This window comes from Mytilus trossulus, chromosome 1, assembly GCF_036588685.1.
Source record: "Mytilus trossulus isolate FHL-02 chromosome 1, PNRI_Mtr1.1.1.hap1, whole genome shotgun sequence".
Taxonomy (NCBI): Eukaryota; Metazoa; Mollusca; class Bivalvia; order Mytilida; family Mytilidae; genus Mytilus; species Mytilus trossulus.
The window spans coordinates 14,733,789-14,750,961 of record NC_086373.1 but is presented as its reverse complement, the minus strand read 5'-3'; the positions used below and the strand labels follow the sequence as shown (position 1 = coordinate 14,750,961).

The 17,173-nt window shown below is 32.2% G+C and overlaps 1 protein-coding gene across 2 annotated transcripts; it reads left to right on the top strand.

The window, feature by feature from the left end:
- The first annotated feature begins 11 nt into the window (after positions 1-11).
- LOC134716092 (zinc finger protein 345-like) lies at positions 12-9,508 on the top strand. Of its 2 annotated transcripts, XM_063578860.1 has the most exons (5): positions 12-126; positions 1,816-1,905; positions 2,806-2,921; positions 4,445-4,595; positions 5,823-9,508. In XM_063578860.1, the coding sequence occupies exons 2-5, from the start codon at positions 1,860-1,862 to the stop codon at positions 8,174-8,176; spliced, it is 2,667 nt and encodes an 888-aa protein (XP_063434930.1). In that variant the 5' UTR covers positions 12-126; positions 1,816-1,859; the 3' UTR covers positions 8,177-9,508. The 2 variants fall into 2 exon arrangements, with proteins under 2 accessions (XP_063434930.1, XP_063434938.1); XM_063578868.1 differs by lacking the exon at positions 2,806-2,921 and having other exon boundaries at positions 71-126.
- Positions 9,509-17,173: the final 7,665 nt, after the last annotated feature.

The following is a 17,173-nucleotide window of genomic DNA, read 5'->3' as shown; positions in this document are numbered from 1 at the left end:
GAGTTCATTAGAAAACAACCTCACTGAAGCTCTGCTAAACAGCACAAAGATAACACAAACATGAAAATCTAAATCTTTTTTAACAGGACAAAATACAAACAAGACCTATCAAATAATACTTCTCAGGTAAATGATGTAGTTAAACATTAATCCTTTGTCCAATAAGTATTTTATAACTGACAAACAGGGGACGCTATTCGCTACAAACAGATAAAGGGAGTGATTTGCATCTCTAGTTCTCGAAATCTTATTTTCCCCTGAGTGGTTCTTGAATAAAATCACACAGGAGTTTGAAATCACTAAGGGGGTAAACATATACCAAAGTCGACTGTCACAGTAGATCTTTCTGCTGGTCCTCATTTTTAATTCTATTGAAAAATACTAAAATTGTGTCAGTCCTATGCAAAATTTTGGTTGTAAATTCCCGGTACCTCGAATGACTAAATAACACGTTTATTATCCGAAAATAACACTTGTGATGACCGAATAACACTTCAAATTTTATATTGCATATTCGAATGCAAAGGGAAATGCTATTAAAATAAACTAGTACTAAATAATTTTCTGTATAGACAGAGAATTGTCCAATAATTGTTTGGATATCAATTTCACCAGTGTGGTTGGGCAGTAAGATAGTGGTTAAAGCTTTTAAAAGTACCCTTTGGAATTGTTCTGTAATCAAATATTCGTTAACTACCCTTACTATCAGACAAAGGTCAACAATATTAGGTGATCTGATTGGCATATTTAGATAACTGTAAAAACTGGCAGACTTATCATGAAAATGACAATTTCTGCATTTACACAGTTGTTTTTTCAATGGAATTCTAGTCTTTTTACCAATAAAAAAAATCTAGCTTGTGGGAAAAATATCCCAAAAATGTTATAAACATGTAATTAAACACTTATTGAAGTGATTAAATTTTAACTTCTCAAATTACTTAATTGTTTCAGTCATGTCAGTAATTTTGAAAAGTCTGTATGAAAATTTTAAATATTTCACAGCCTAGATCACTCAAAGAAGTGATTTTGAAATCACTTGTTAAAGTACCACCCTGATTGTATTTGATGTTTCTTTTATACATGTCATCTATTTGATTGCATTTCAAAGGTACAAATTCATTTCCATGGTTCTTTTTATAACCAAAAAACATGTTTATTCATAAAGTAATTCACTGCCTTATTGTCATTCTATCTGAAATTTTAATACCAACAGACAGTAGAACAAGACAAACCATCCTTACACATACAAACCACAAATGAAACATATACATGGTTATTTTTCCCACACAACATCATACAATGGAACATGTTTCCTATGGCCTCAGTACAGTAAACAAGTTGACAGTTACAGAGCACACCTTACACAAGGTGCTCTCTGCCAACTGATTTTATCAAGACAATACATTTTTGTATACAATTTTTTTATCACTCTTGTTTTTGTCAAATATATTTTCTCCTTGGCATTTACAAGAATATTAAATTTTACCACGCATGCGCAATGACAAGTAATCTTTAGTATCCTGTAGTTTTGTTGTATAACCATGATAACTGAAGAAGAATAATTTTCTCGATTGGAGAAAATTAGTTTTTATTAACATGCATCATACATCATCATGATCATGTACATGATGTACATAGATTTACAATTTTATTCTGCAAGTGAAATTACTTTTGATTTACATTTAACACACACATATATAGTGCCAGGTTGACTCCAAATTCTACCTCGCTTTTATTTTTTAGATTTATACAGGAAATGCTTGATGATGTATCTTTTATTATTTCTCAATTTTATTTTAATTTCTTTTGTAGAATAACGATAACTGCCAGAATGACTTAAACAGAAGAAATTGGTCATGGAAACCTGTGACATGGAGCCTACTGAATCAGACAGCCTTCCTGGTACTACTTAATCTTTTTATGTTAATCGAAAGAAGTCTGACTACATGAAAAGTTATTTACTTTATAAAAAAAAAATCTGACTAGATACATTGTTTACCTTGTAATTATCACTGTTTGTTGTGTGTTGAGTGTTAGAAAAATCTGCACCTCTAAAAAACAATTGAGCCAAATTAAACCAATCTTGGCCACAATCATTATAAGGATATCCAGTTTTAAAAAATGTGTCCAATAGCATTGCTTACCAACCTGCACAACTAACATGGCATACATTAGAACATAGCAGTAAAATGCAAGTTTTTTCGATAACTTGAAAAATGCTATAAATGTGATGAATAGAGAAAGTCTGTCAAGCAAAAAAGTTCAGCTGATCTACTTATTGTTCAAGTACATTAAATCCATCAGACAACTCCTTATACAGAAGATAGTGCCCTAAAAAGAGGTGTAATCAAGATGTGAAATACACCAAAACTAAAGCTAAACCTATACTACTTAATGACATTTTCAAATTTTATCCTTTACTTTGTACAATTTCCATTGTGATTTATGTAATAAGATTAATGAAGTAAACTTTTTATCAGTCCATCTATACTTATGTTTCAATTTTGATTAAACAAAAGACGGTAGAATTGTTTAAGGTATATTTTAATGTTTAATTTGCAAATTAGTTCATTTGACTGTATTGTAATGAAGTATTTGATTTAGCACTGAAACATACATTCTATGCAAATTTAAGCACTTTAATCTACAACTGAGATCCTTTTGTATTTAATTTTTTTTTGCATTGTGTTGTATCAAATTTCGTTTAACATATTTAATGAAATTTTGAATATTTGCATAATGCAAAACCACATAAAAAAATGTGTATTTATTTGAATGTCTTATATTGTTTGTTTCCTATAGGCTGTGACATAAAGAATGAAATAATGTTAACACACACCAATGCTTTAGCCACAGACAACATCATCCAGAATGAAGAAAAAAGTCTCAAAGACATTCTGGCTAAAATTGAAAATCTGGTAAAATGTTGAACATTATTTGTCTGCTTAATTATATTATAATTCCATGATTACCAGTATGAAGTATTGGTAGTCATCACATGACTTTCTTATTGTCAGTCTTATTAATTATGCCCCACCTACGATAGTAGAGGGGCATTATGTTTTCTGGTCTGTGCGTCCGTCTGTCCCACTTCAGGTTTAAGTTTTTGGTCAAGGTAGTTTTTGATGAAGCTGAAGTTCAATCAACTTGAAACTTGGTATACATGTACCCTATGATATGAGCTTTCTAATTTTACAGCCATATGAAACTTTTGACCCAAATTTCACGGTCCACTGAACATAGAAAATGACAGTGTGAAGTTTCAGGTTAAAGTTTTTGGTCAAGGTAGTTTTTGATGAAGCTAAATTCCAATCAACTTGAAACTTAGTACACATGTTTCTTATGATATGATCTTTCTAATTTTACAGCCAAATTAAATTTTTTACCCAATTTCACGGTCCATTGAACATGTAAAATAATAGCGCGAGTGGGGCATCTGTGTACTTTGGACACATTCTTGTTTTTATGCCCCACCTACGATAGTAGAGAGGCATTATGTTTTCTGGTCTGTGCATCCGTCCGTCTGTCTGTCCATTCGTTCGTTCGTCTGTTCGTTCGTTCGTCCGTCCTTTCGTCCGTCCGTCCGTTTGTCCGTCTGTCCCACTTCTGGTTAAAGTTTTTGGTCAAGGTAGTTTTTGATGAAGTTGAAGTCCAATCAACTTGAAACTTGGTATACATGTACCCTATGATATGATCTTTCTAATTTTAATGCCAAATTATAGTTTTGACCCCAACTTCATGGTCCACTGAACATAGAAAATGATAGTGCGAAGTTCAGGTTAAAGTTTTTGGTCAAGGTAGTTTTGATGAAGTAGAAGTCAAATCAACTTGAAACTTAGTATACATGTTCCCTTTGATAAGATCATTCTAATTTTAATGCCAAATTAGAGAATTTATTCCAATTTCACAGTCCACTAAACATATAAAATGATAGTGTGAGTGGGGCATCCGTGTACTGTGGACACATTCTTGTTGGGTACTATTGTTTTATTATAAATTTGTTTTTTCAATTGAATACTTTCATATTTTTCATGTCTAGGCCTTTTATAGCCATATAAAGTATGTTTTTTCCTCATTTTTGAAGGCTGTACAGTTGCCTGTAATTGCTTACATCCACCTCAATAGTTATCTCATTGGCAAACATACCACATCTCCTTATTCTTATTACATTATACATTGCATACTGATAAATCATTTAACAATAACAGCATACCAGAAATAAGCATTCATGTATTTATTAAATGTATCGGTACTAGATACCAAAAAAAATACTATGCTGCTGCTATGTTGTTCGAACTATAAAAAAAAAGACTTTTCATTTTAAGTTGGTATCTCCCTGTAGTGTTAGGTACCACCTTAAATTTTTATGCAAATTTTTGTATGTAATTGTAGTTTGACATTGGTCTGATCAGTTTTAATTGAATAATGTTGTATTTTACAGTGTAATACTTTATTACCTGAAGACCATCATTACATTCTGATGACCACCAGTACAGGGAAGAAAACCTTTGATTTTTGTGGATCTAAGAACGCCATTAGTTTTATTGATAAATATAAAACCATGGCTCAGGATTTCGTTCTGCACTGTTACAGTAAGTTTTCTTTGACACCACAACATAATTATCACTAGTAAGGTAAACAACATTTGTGCCTATCCCAAAAACATCATAAATTGCACATCTGTAGACTCTTTTAAATTATCTATTTCAAAGCATCAATATTAAAAACAAAACTCAACTATTAAATCAAACTAATTATACTTTGCATAATTCATTTTTCCTCTATTTTTAATTTGTATATATATATATCAATATATGTCTTGCTGTGACATAATCTTCAATTTGTTGAAAGCATTCACTAATTGGTAGAAGAAAAAGATACATGTAACAATGTGTAATGTACCTACCGGTAAACAATCTAAAACAATACTAATATTTTTAGCCTTTAAACAGATGTCTTATTTCTCAAGCCCCGTCTATATCTTTTAAATTATGGAATATATAATAATTTCTATATAAACAGTTTTGAGAACTTGAAATTGAAGCACCTTTTTACTATTTTTATCATTAAACAGTTTTAGGAACATTTTCATTTGATTTTTGAAAATGCACACAGCAAATAAGAGTTATTCCCCTTGAATGAAAATTAGGATGTTTGACATATTGATAAAGAAAGGATTGAGATTGATTAATTATTTGTCAGAATGGTTTCGAACATTATGTACATGATGTATGTGAAAAGCAAAATTAAAAAGCCATCCATTGCAAAAAATTTTTTTAACAGGGCTTTGAAAGAAAATGTCTAGAGTGGGGTGCTCATTTTCGCCATATCTTTCCATGTTTTCTACAGTTTATGTTCAGGTCTTTATGTTTTTGAAGTATACTGATATTTCTATATGAAGATAGCTTCAAATGTAAAACATTCCTAAGCTTGAAAACATGTTTGTTTGAAAATAATCATCTGTAAAGTTAGATTAAAAGGTGTTTGAAATTTCCTGATGATTTGTCAATGGGGGACCCATATTCGCCGCTTTTACACATCTATTTAAAACCAAATAACTGCAGCTTTATATAATATTTATCAAATAAATTTCATTATAGATTAATTTCTGCCATTTCAGCCATCCTTTGAAGTTTTTACACCCCAACATCACAAAACGGCGAAATTGTGTCCCCGGCAAATATGACCCCCCCCCCCCCCCCCCCCACTCTAAAGGAAATGACTTTGTTCAGAAACTTCTTAAATATTATGCTGACAAATATCAATCAATTAGAATTCTTTTATGAATAATAAAACACATTCATATTATTTCATTTTAGGTGCTGTTTCTGTAGAGGAAGATACACCAGAAAACAGTACTGAAATTAAAGCAGAAGGTAATTCTAAGATATCATTGGACGATGATGATCATGATGAAGAAGAAGACACACCTTGTGACGTGAATGATGAAATTGATGTAGAAAAATCAATCGAGAAAATTGTAAAAATGCTTGTCACCAAGCAAAATATGTCCATAGATAATGTTTTAAAAGAATTGGTTAAGTTGAATGATTCTTTGGATGGATGTACTGACAACGCATCTGCTGCAAAATTTATTGCTGAAAGGGACATAACTCCTGAGAGAGAGAACCTAGGAGATGGTCCTTGTACTGATAATGACAATGTTAAAAATATTGAGGCTAGAGGTATTGCAGTCAAAAATGATTTAGAAGATGATGATTTAGAAGAAATGGCTGATGAAGATGATTTTGAAGATACAGTTGATGATATTGGAGATGAAGATTACGTAGAATCTGATGAATCAAAAGAATGTGAACCTACAGCTTCCAAAAGGAAAACGAGAGGAAGGACCTCTGATAAATCAATTCATCCATTTAAATGTGATAAATGTGGGCATCACTTTGCAACAGAAAAATTTCTTCAAAACCATTTAGAAGAACATGTCGTTTTTGATAAGATGGATGATAAAAATACAGAATGCTCTATTTGTCAGAAAACATTCTGTGACAAACCAAGTCTTAGGCGTCATTACAGAACTCATTCTAATTGTCAGCTTTATGAATGTCAGATCTGTAGTAAATCGTTTTCTCGTTCTGACACATACAAGAATCATCTCAGAATTCATAAAGAACCAGAATTTAAATGCACAAAGTGCAATCGTCATTATCATACAAAGCAATCACTTACAAAACATGGTTATACTTGTGATGGATCATCTACAGAAAATACTGAAAAGCAAGAAGACAGCAAAGACCAAAAATTTACATGTGCAAAATGCAATTGTCATTTTAATACAAAGCAATTACTAACAAAACATGCTGAAAACTGTAATGAATCATCTACGAAAAATACTAAAGAACAAGAAGACAGCAAAACATCTGTTAAAAAGAAACGGGTTAGGCTTTCATTATCAGGTGAATGGCAATGTTTAAAGTGTAACCTTAGATTTACTTCTGAGTTGTTTTTACAAAATCATCTGGATGAACATAAGATTTTTGATAACATGAATACTGAGGAAAAACAATGTCCTGAATGTAACAAAACATTTTCTGATATTAAAAATTTAAAACGACATTACCGAACTCATTCAAAATGTCAGTTGTATGAGTGTCCATTTTGTAGTAAAACTTTTAATCGATCAGACACCTATAAAAATCATCTGAATTGTCATGGAGATCCAAAGTTTTCCTGTTCCCAATGCAACAGACAATACCACACTCAGAGTGCACTGAACAAGCATAGTAGAAAATGTGGATCCAGTCCGTTCTCAGAATGTAAAGAATGTAAAATAATGTTTTCTAACCGAGAGAATTATGAAATGCATGTATGTAATTCTGATGATCCAGCTAACTTTATAAAGACTTACGAGTCTGCACAAACAGAAGATGGAAAACATTTTTGTGGAATTTGTAACAAGGTGTTCAACAAGCGTAAAGGCCTTCTCAGACATCGTAAACTTCATTCAGAAGTGTTGTATAGAGATAATGCTTGTGAAATATGCAAGAAAAATTATAAATCAAAACAAATTTTACAAAAACACATCAAAGCTGTTCATTCAGAAACACGAGACTATGTGTGTGATCTATGTGGGAAAAGTTTCAGTAGGTCAGATGGATTGAAGCAGCATTTGAAAACTCACAGTACGGATGATTCAGTTAAAGTGGAATGTAATCTCTGTAGTAAGCTTCTTTCTTCTAGAACAGCTTTGAGTGTACACATGAGAATTCATCAAGATGCAGAGCCCTACATATGTGAAGTATGCGGCAAGTCGTTCAGGCAGCAGAGTAACTTACGAAGTCACAAGTTAGTCCATACTGATGAAGCTAACTATAACTGTGACAAATGTCCGAAAAAGTTAAAATCACTTGCCCTCTGGAAAACTCACATGAGAGCTCATGCAGTTAAAGAAGGACTTAATGATGAGACTATTTTGGCAAAGTTTGGCAAGTTTTACACATGTGAGCTTTGCCAGAAAAAAGTGGCTACAGCTACTCAGTATAAACAGCACATGAGGTCTCATTCTAATGAAAGGCCATATTGTTGTGATATTTGTTCTAAGTACTTTAAAGAAAGGTCAAAACTGAAACGTCATTTACATAATGTGCATTCAGAGAGAATGTATGAGACAAATATGGTAAGCCTTCAACCAGTTTGTTTTAACAATTATCAATAAAAAGGGGTGTAAGAGTTCAATTGGTAAAATAAATCAATATGTTCAATAATTGTGTTTGTATGTAATAAAAGTCAGCAGTCATTCTTACTTTTCAAAGAAAAAAAATATTCTAGAATGAAATTGATTCAATTGTGTGAGAAAATTGTCAAACATATGTTCATGTTTGTCAATGTGCTGTTTTTGATTTTTATATGTATGTATGCTATTACATACAAGTTACTCATATTCATGATAGAGAAGGCATTATCATGTTACATATTTTTATGAAAGTTAAGTCATGCGCTATTTACATTTATGAATAAATATGTTGTTTGGTCACTAATTGGAACATTTTTCTATATATTTATTTCTGGAATGAGTTATTACATGTTCTATGGTTTTACTGTATATTACATTGTATATATGTATTCTATGATTACCTGCCTTAAATGAAGATGTAGTGCGAGAATGAACCCAAAATTTGGAGAAATTATATGTGGTGTATACATATAGTTTTTTTAACAAGTTATTGAGCTAAAAATGTAGGTTTGGTTAATAGATAAGATAAAGTTGGCCTGCTATATGGCGTTGGTATTTTTCTTCTTAGATTTTTCTGCTTTTGTTTTTCTCTGTGCACTCACAATCTTATGATAGTCCTTGGAATCATCTGCAGGGGGATTTGCTGTATTTCTGTACCACTTTCCTTCTCATCTCGGACGAATTGGCCATTTTAACTAACTTCTGTCTATAGCATATAAGTTGTATACCTTCTGCTATTTTCTGCTTGGCTAAACTGCCACTTGGGTCCCTGGACCAAAACTAGCATTGGCTTCCTTCAAAGTTATGCTAAGTTAAGGATGGAATTTGAATTGGTCTTCACAAGACTTTCTTTGAAACTTGTAGTCATCGTTCACCAAAAGTTCATTTTGTAATCTGTTCATCGCTTAACACTATTCTTGATGTCAGGATCCATCTGGCTCTCAGAATTTTTTTTATATTCAATTAAGTTAATCAAGGCTAGAAATGACCATATATACACCTATCATTTAACACAATAATGTTTCCTGCTCAAAAAATGCATACGCCTTCGAACTACTATGTGAGAAGACAATTAATTCCCATTACATAACACTAACTTGCCAAAGATATCAGGAATTTTTGTCTGACAGGTTACAAAATTATAGATTGATGTACATGTAAATGGTTTTTTTTAGAAAATATTTTTTTCACCCTAGAATTTAGTAATTAATTTCTTTTATAATAAATTTAATTGCATGTTTTGATCCTTTATATTTTTTTGCATGCACCTTTCTGTTTTGATTGAGAACTTTTAGTCCATCTGAATATATATTTATATTTATTATACTTCACGTTAAAATGCCATATTTTGATTGGCTAAGACGAGGGTGTCAATTTACTCTATCACATGGCTGAGCGGGTGACAATTTTTTTTAATGTTACCCTCTCGTCTAGACCAATCAGAAATCGATTATTCAAAGAACAAATGAAGTTGTTTTTTTCTAATACCCGTAACGTTGTTATGAACGTGACGTCATAGAAAATACTTTTAGAATAAAATTAATCTGTAAAAGCCAAAAATTATAGGACATTCAGTATAATAAATTAAATAACACATAGCTGAGAGGGTGATAGAGCAGATTGGAACCCCTTGAAAAGGCATTGTCAACCTTGGCTTCGCCGCGGTTGACAATGTTTTCTCGGGGTACCAATCTGCTCTATCACCCTCTCAGCTATGTGTTATTTATATAATGGTGTATGAATTTATACTATATAGAATAAGTATGCATACTGAGAAGATAGGTTTTTGTTGTCTGGCACTTCAAGTTTTTCAAGTGATTTAGGACCATATGTCTTTTGAGGTTTTCTATCCATCATGTTCATATCAACACTAAAATATCAGTATTGTTACAAAATTTGAATATGAAAAAGAAGAAGCTCTATTGTTTTCACTTTTCATTTGCTTTGAATAGAGTGAATGTGGAATCTGTGACAATATATCTTTGAAAATGGAAAACAACTTTTATGGTGCTCATATTTAAAAATTACTGTGTATGAAATTATTTAAAAGGTTTAACACCCTGGAAGACTTTGAAAATTGTCTTGAATTTGAGTTACAAATGTACTTTAGATAGTTTTCTCATGAAATTCATTTTAATAAGATTAGGATCATTGGCAGCTATCAGATCAGGTCTGTAATTATCTTTCTGAGCAAAGCTTGGTAATTTGGTCCTTTGATTTTGTAAACAGATTTTTTTTTTTGGAAGATACAAATGTACGGTAGTAGATATTTATTGCTGGAACCAATTTTGTATAAAAATATATGAATTATGTTAATCATTTTAAGTTAGTGTGTTATTATGAAGATGTTTTATAGCAATACAAAAGTTAAAACTGGAGAGTTTCTCTTTTTAATGTAGCCTCTTTTCCCAATTTTGTGACAATGATAGAAAAAAATTGTTTTACTGTCATTAATGATGAATAAAAAATTAACTACTTATTTTTGCATTAACAGACCCCATTATACACACATTCAAAGTTGTCCACATTTATGAATCTTTAAAACAATAACTTAATTAAAAGAATGAACATCATATGTTACTGATTTGTTTCTCATAAAGCCATACATGCTTATGTCATCACCTGGTGTCATTCAGTGTCTTTAACTATTCCAGATAATCTTCTTTATTCTCTACTTTCAGAAAAATCATCACCTAAGATATTATTGACTCATTTTAGAGTTTTACCCATCATCATTGAAAAATTATGATAGATGGGTACTGGTAGAAATTAATAGTAAAAAAAAATACTTGCATCATAATTTAGATAGAAAGTTAGTACTAATTTAGACTGGATACACAACTATAAACAATGAGTTTACCCCTTAAAGTTGGAGACCTAAAGTCTGAACACTTAAAAGTTCACTTAAAAATGTATAAAAAATAAATTGCATGTAAACTGGTAAAATCTTTCTACAAATTACATTATTCATTTATTTTAAAATAATCAAAGGGCACACCAAGACACTCATATAAAACTTGTCAAAGAAAACTGTGAATCAAAGGTCAAGACCCTCATATGAAACTTGTCAAAGAAAAGCTGTGAATTAAAGGGCATCATCTAGACTTTTATATAAAACTTGTCACAGAAAGCTGTAAAACAAAGGGCAATACCAAGACCCCCATATGAACTTGTCACAGAAAAGCTGTGAATCAAACCCCTGAAAGGGCAATACCAAGACCATCTATAAAACTTGTCAAAGAAGTCTGTGAATCAAAGGGCATCACCAAGACCCTCATATAAAACTTTTCACAGAAAGCTGTGAATCAAAGGGTAACACCAAGACTTTCATATGAAACTTGTCACTCAAAGCTGTGAATTAAAGGGCATCATCAAGACCTTCATATGAAACTTGTCACAGAAAGCTATGAATCAAAGGGCATCACCAAGACCCTTATATAAAACTTGTCAAAGAAGTCTGTGAATCAAAGGGCATCACCAAGACCCTTATATAAAACTTTTCACAGAAAGCTGTGAATCAAAGGGTAACACCAAGACCCTCATGAAACTTGTCACAGAAAGCTGTAAATCAAAGGGCATCACCAAGAATCTTATATGAAACTTGTCTAAGAAAGCTGAGAATCAAAGGGCAAGACCCTCATATGAAACTTGAAAAAGCTGGAATTAAAAGGGCGTCACCAAGACTCTCATATGAAACTTGTCAAAAAGCTGCGAATCAAAAGGCTAAGACCCTCATATGAAATTCGTCATAGAAAGTGTGAATCAAAGGTCATCACCAAGACTCTCATATGAAACTTGTCAAAGAAAGCTGAGAATCAAAGGGCAGTACCAAGACTCTCATATGAAACTTGTCAAAGACAGCTGAGAATCAAAGGTCATCACCAAGACTCATATGAAACTTGTCAATGACAGCTGTGAATCAAATGTCATCACCAAGACTCTCATATGAAACTTGTCAAAGAAAGTTGCGAATCAAAGGCTAAGACCCTCATATGAAACTTGTCATAGAAAGCTGTGAATCAAAGGGCATCACCAAGACTCTCATATGAAACTTGTCAAAGACAGCTGTGAATCAAAGGGCATCACCAAGACTTTCATATGAAACTTGTCAATGACAGCTGTGAATCAAAGGTCATCACCAAGACCCTCATATGAAACTTGTCATAGAAAGCTGTGAATCAAAGGGCATCACCAAGACTCTCATATGAAACTTGTCAATGACAGCTGTGAATCAAAGGTCATCACCAAGACTTTCATATGAAACTTGTCAATGACAGCTGTGAATCAAAGGGCATCACCAAGACTCTCATATGAAACTTGTCAAAGACAGCTGTGAATCAAAGGGCATCACCAAGACTTTCATATGAAACTTGTCAATGACAGCTGTGAATCAAAGGTCATCACCAAGACTCTCATATGAAACTTGTCAAAGAAAGCTGCGAATCAAAGGCTAAGACCCTCATATGAAACTTGTCATAGAAAGCTGTGAATCAAAGGGCATCACCAAGACTCTCATATGAAACTTGTCAATGACAGCTGTGAATCAAAGGTCATCACCAAGACCCTCATATGAAACTTGTCAAAGAAAGCTGCGAATCACAGGCTAAGACTCTGATATGAAACTTGTCAAAGACAGCTGTGAATGAAAGGGCATCACCAAGACTTTCATATGAAACTTTGCCTCCATGAAACTAGTTTATAAATTTTGGTGTTCCACAGGGCTCAATACTTGGTCCAATTTTGTTTGTTTTGTTTATAAATGACCTTCCATTACACATCAAAAACTGCCATACAGACCTGTATGCTGATGACACAACTATGCATACATCAGGAAAGACTATTGCTGATATGCAATTAAAAGTACAAGATGATCTCCAATGTGTTGAAAAATGGTGTCATGAAAATAGCATGTTCATAAATTCGGAAAAGACGAAATGTATGGTTATACACTGAAAATCTAAATTAGTCACGATGACCATTCAGTTAGTCAAATATCAGCCGAAAGGTAGTCAAAAGCATATATGACTACCCATCAAGTCATTATGACTACCTGCATGGTCAATTGACTAGGTGAGTGGTCACAGTACCACGTGGTGTAGAGTATCGGTTTTCACGCGCACTCTTTCGCGTTCCCTTTGTTCCATAGATGGTGTAGATGTAAACAAACCAGAAGTCACGGAAACTGTTATTTTGTCAAATAAACCAATTGTTTTAAGTAAGTATGATGTATATTTGTTTTAATTCTAACTTACAAAAATTGAATTTAAGAAAAAAAGAGTATAAATGAAAGTAATATCGGCACATGTTGAAAAAAGGGGGGATATGTATACGGGATATCAATTTTGATACACATACAACACGTTGTCAATTGAAAAGAGTATTTAACGATATCTTTTTTTGACCTGATCAAATACTGTTAAAAACAAACACTGCAATCGATATCAGCAACAATAAATTATAAACTCAGGGTGGCTGTCAAGATCCTGGTGCTTATATTACAATGGTATGTTGTAAGATGGGTGGTTGTCAAGATCCTGGTACTTATATTACAATGTTGTGTTGTAAGATGGGTGGCTGTCAAGATCCTGGTGCTTATATTACAATGGTGTGTTGTAAGATGGGTGGCTGTCAAGATCCTGGTGCTTATATCACAATGTTGTGGTATAAGATGGGTGGCTGGCAAGATCCCGGTGCTTACATTACAATGTTGTGGTATAATATGGGTGGCTGTCAAGATCCCGGTGCTTACATTACAATGTTGTGGTATAAGATGGGTGGCTGTCAAGATCCTGGTGCTTACATTGAAATGTTGTGGTACAAGATGGGTGGCTGTCAAGATCCCGGTGCTTACATTACAAATTTATGGTATAAGATGAGTGATTAAATCACTAGATCAAAGATTTTAAAATATTTTTTTTTTCTTTAAACTTTTAACATGACTGATATACTTGTTTATTGTTATATTTTAGCTTCTAAAATGATATATTTATATTTTTCAGCAAATGAAGACATTTCTATTTGTATGAACACAGCTAAGAGATTTTTGACCATAGAGAATACCACACTGACATATGCTGAGTTGATACCGACAAAATATTTGAAATAAACACTTCAAATGAACAATGAGTTTTGATATAATAAATTTATTTTCTTTATTTGATTTTTAGACTTTAATATGTATCACTAAGTAATGGTTACACATGGACACTTAAGATATAGGACGGTTTTGAACATTGAGCACTTTCTGGTCCTATACTATTGTCATTGTTAGTATTGCTGCTGTGGTATTTTTAATGATATTATATTCCATATGTATTTGTCAATCCCATGGAAGAGAAACAACAAAAAGAAGAATAACAGAAGGAATGATTGAACCATACAAGAACGAAACGGAATGAAACGCACACAAAATAAATGGTAGAACAAAAAACACAACACAAATTAGAATAACAATCTAACAGTCGTGACTATTCACAGTAATCATGTTGACTAACCAACATGGTCACTTCCGACTATTTCAATTAGTCATATGGACTGCATTCAATTGTCAAACTGACAAATGTGCATAGTCAATTAAACAATCCAATTCGTCATAATGAGTATAACATATGGTCATTTTGACTTCCTAACATAGTCATAATGACCACCCTACCCAGTCAAATGTGACTTATCATCTAGTCAACCGACTAAGAGCATAGTCAAAATGATTAAAGTGCATTGTCACCTAGAGGACAGTCAAAATGACTAATTAAATTGGTCAAATTGACTAATTTAGATTTTCAGTGTAGGTACAAGACAAAGGCTGCGATTAAATCAAGCAGAACCAGTACTAACTATTGAAAATAATATTCTTAAAAAATCGTCAATTGAAAAACTTTTAGGTGTTAGAATTGACTCTAATCTGTCCTGGACAGGCCATATTAATTACTTATGTTCATCAATTTCATCTAGACTTTTTTTACTCTCTAAAATCAAGAAATTTCTAAATATTGATCTAAGAAAATTATTTTATAATGGGTATATTCTCCCACTGATAGATTATTGTTGTATTATTTGGAGTGGTTGTGCTAAAAATGAGCTAGTCAGAATAATAAAATTGCAGAAAAGGGCTGCAAGAATTATTTTAGATGCTGATCCACTTCGAGTCATCAGCTCCACTGTTTAAACAGCTTGGATGGATGACAGTAGAGAACAGAATCTCATACCACAAATCAGTTTTGATGCAGAAATGCCTTAAAAATGAAGCCCCTGTATATCTCACCGAAAAATTTAAAGAAATGCCAGAAATAAAGCAATATTGTTTGAGAAATGCCTCTTGCAAAAATTTACAAATTCCAAAAGCCAAAACAGAGCTTTATAAAAAATCTTTTATATATTCAGGATCTATTTTATGGAATAATTTACCAATATCCCTGCAAAAAATCAACATCAAGTACAAGCTCATTCAAAAAAGATTTAAAAAATTACTGGTTAGAACATTAAGAAGCTGTGTTTTTTATATGCATAATTATTTTCACACACTTACTCAAACTTGTTATTGTTGATGTTATTACTATAAATATATGTCATATGTGAATTTGTAATGTTTACCTGTTGTGAAAATTGTATACTTCATGACAATTTTTTATTTCATTATTCATGTATGTGTGTCTGTTTGATATTTTGTAATTGTTTGTTATATTTCATTGTATTTCATGAGGGCCTCAGGGAAGATTAGCTTTATAGCTAACTGTGTAACCCTCTTTAAATAAAGAATTATTATATTATTATTATTATTATGAACACAGCAATACTTAATTAAACTATAGACTAGACTATTACTAAAGGTTTTGTTTAGTGCTCTGATTTTCATGAATTTTATTGTCCTCGAATCTCGCTTCCACAGTTGAACATATTTATCTTTTTCAAACTGCTTCAAAACCTGCTATAGGGTTTCATATGCGTCGAACTTATTATTTAATTTAAGTTTTTCGTCTTCCATCTTCGAACGTTAATATCCAACAGAAATTTACGTATGTACATGTAATTTAATTTATCCTGCAGAGCCTCGCTTCTCGTCCTGTTTCTAACGCTCATACAAATAAATTTTATATTTTCCGACAATGTACATATATTGCATGCATATGAGTGCAGTTCACCAAAAGTTAATAAACCAGCCCCTAAAGGCAAAGTAAACGGACTAAAAGCTTAATTATTGACATTTAGCCCTATATCCGATTTGTATATACATAATTGCATAAACATATTTTTTATTTATATATTAGAAGTCTGATGAAAAATCTGCAATACGACCAGCAAAATAGCCGATCGAGACTCGGTATATATATCACTATTTTGCCGACTCCGGCAAAATATAGCCACTGCCTTTAATTGTCATGCAGCATACACAAATTATAAAAGTATGTTCAGTAAATATATTTTATATTTTGAAAAGAGCCATTAATGGCCCACAGGCCGGAATTGGGTCCCAAATCCCCGCGAAAAGAAAAATGCTCAACGGAAAATCGAGCAGAAAAAAATAAAACATTCTTCAGTTCCCGAATCCCGATAAGAGTAAAAAAAATCAAAATAACCATATAAGTTGGAAACGTTTAATCTAAAATATATAATGAAAAAATCTTCAGTATATGTATACTTATATGAATTAAACAAATCAAGTCACTATATGAATAAATGTGTATACATGTATGTATATATGTTCCAGACCGTATGAGTATTTGGACCGTACGCGTATTTCAAAATACGCATACGGTCGGACTGATATTAAGAAGTTGGTCAAGTTCAATAGATACAAATGTATATAACTGATCAACATAACTTATATCTCCAATTAATATAAAATGTTTTTGACATTTGACATAAAAACTTAATATTTTTTTAACTATTTAAAAAGATCACGCTCATTTAATCTGTTAATTGTATTTTGCAGGCGGCAGTAATTCCTTAATTGCAGCTCAGTATGCACATTGAAATTAAAGT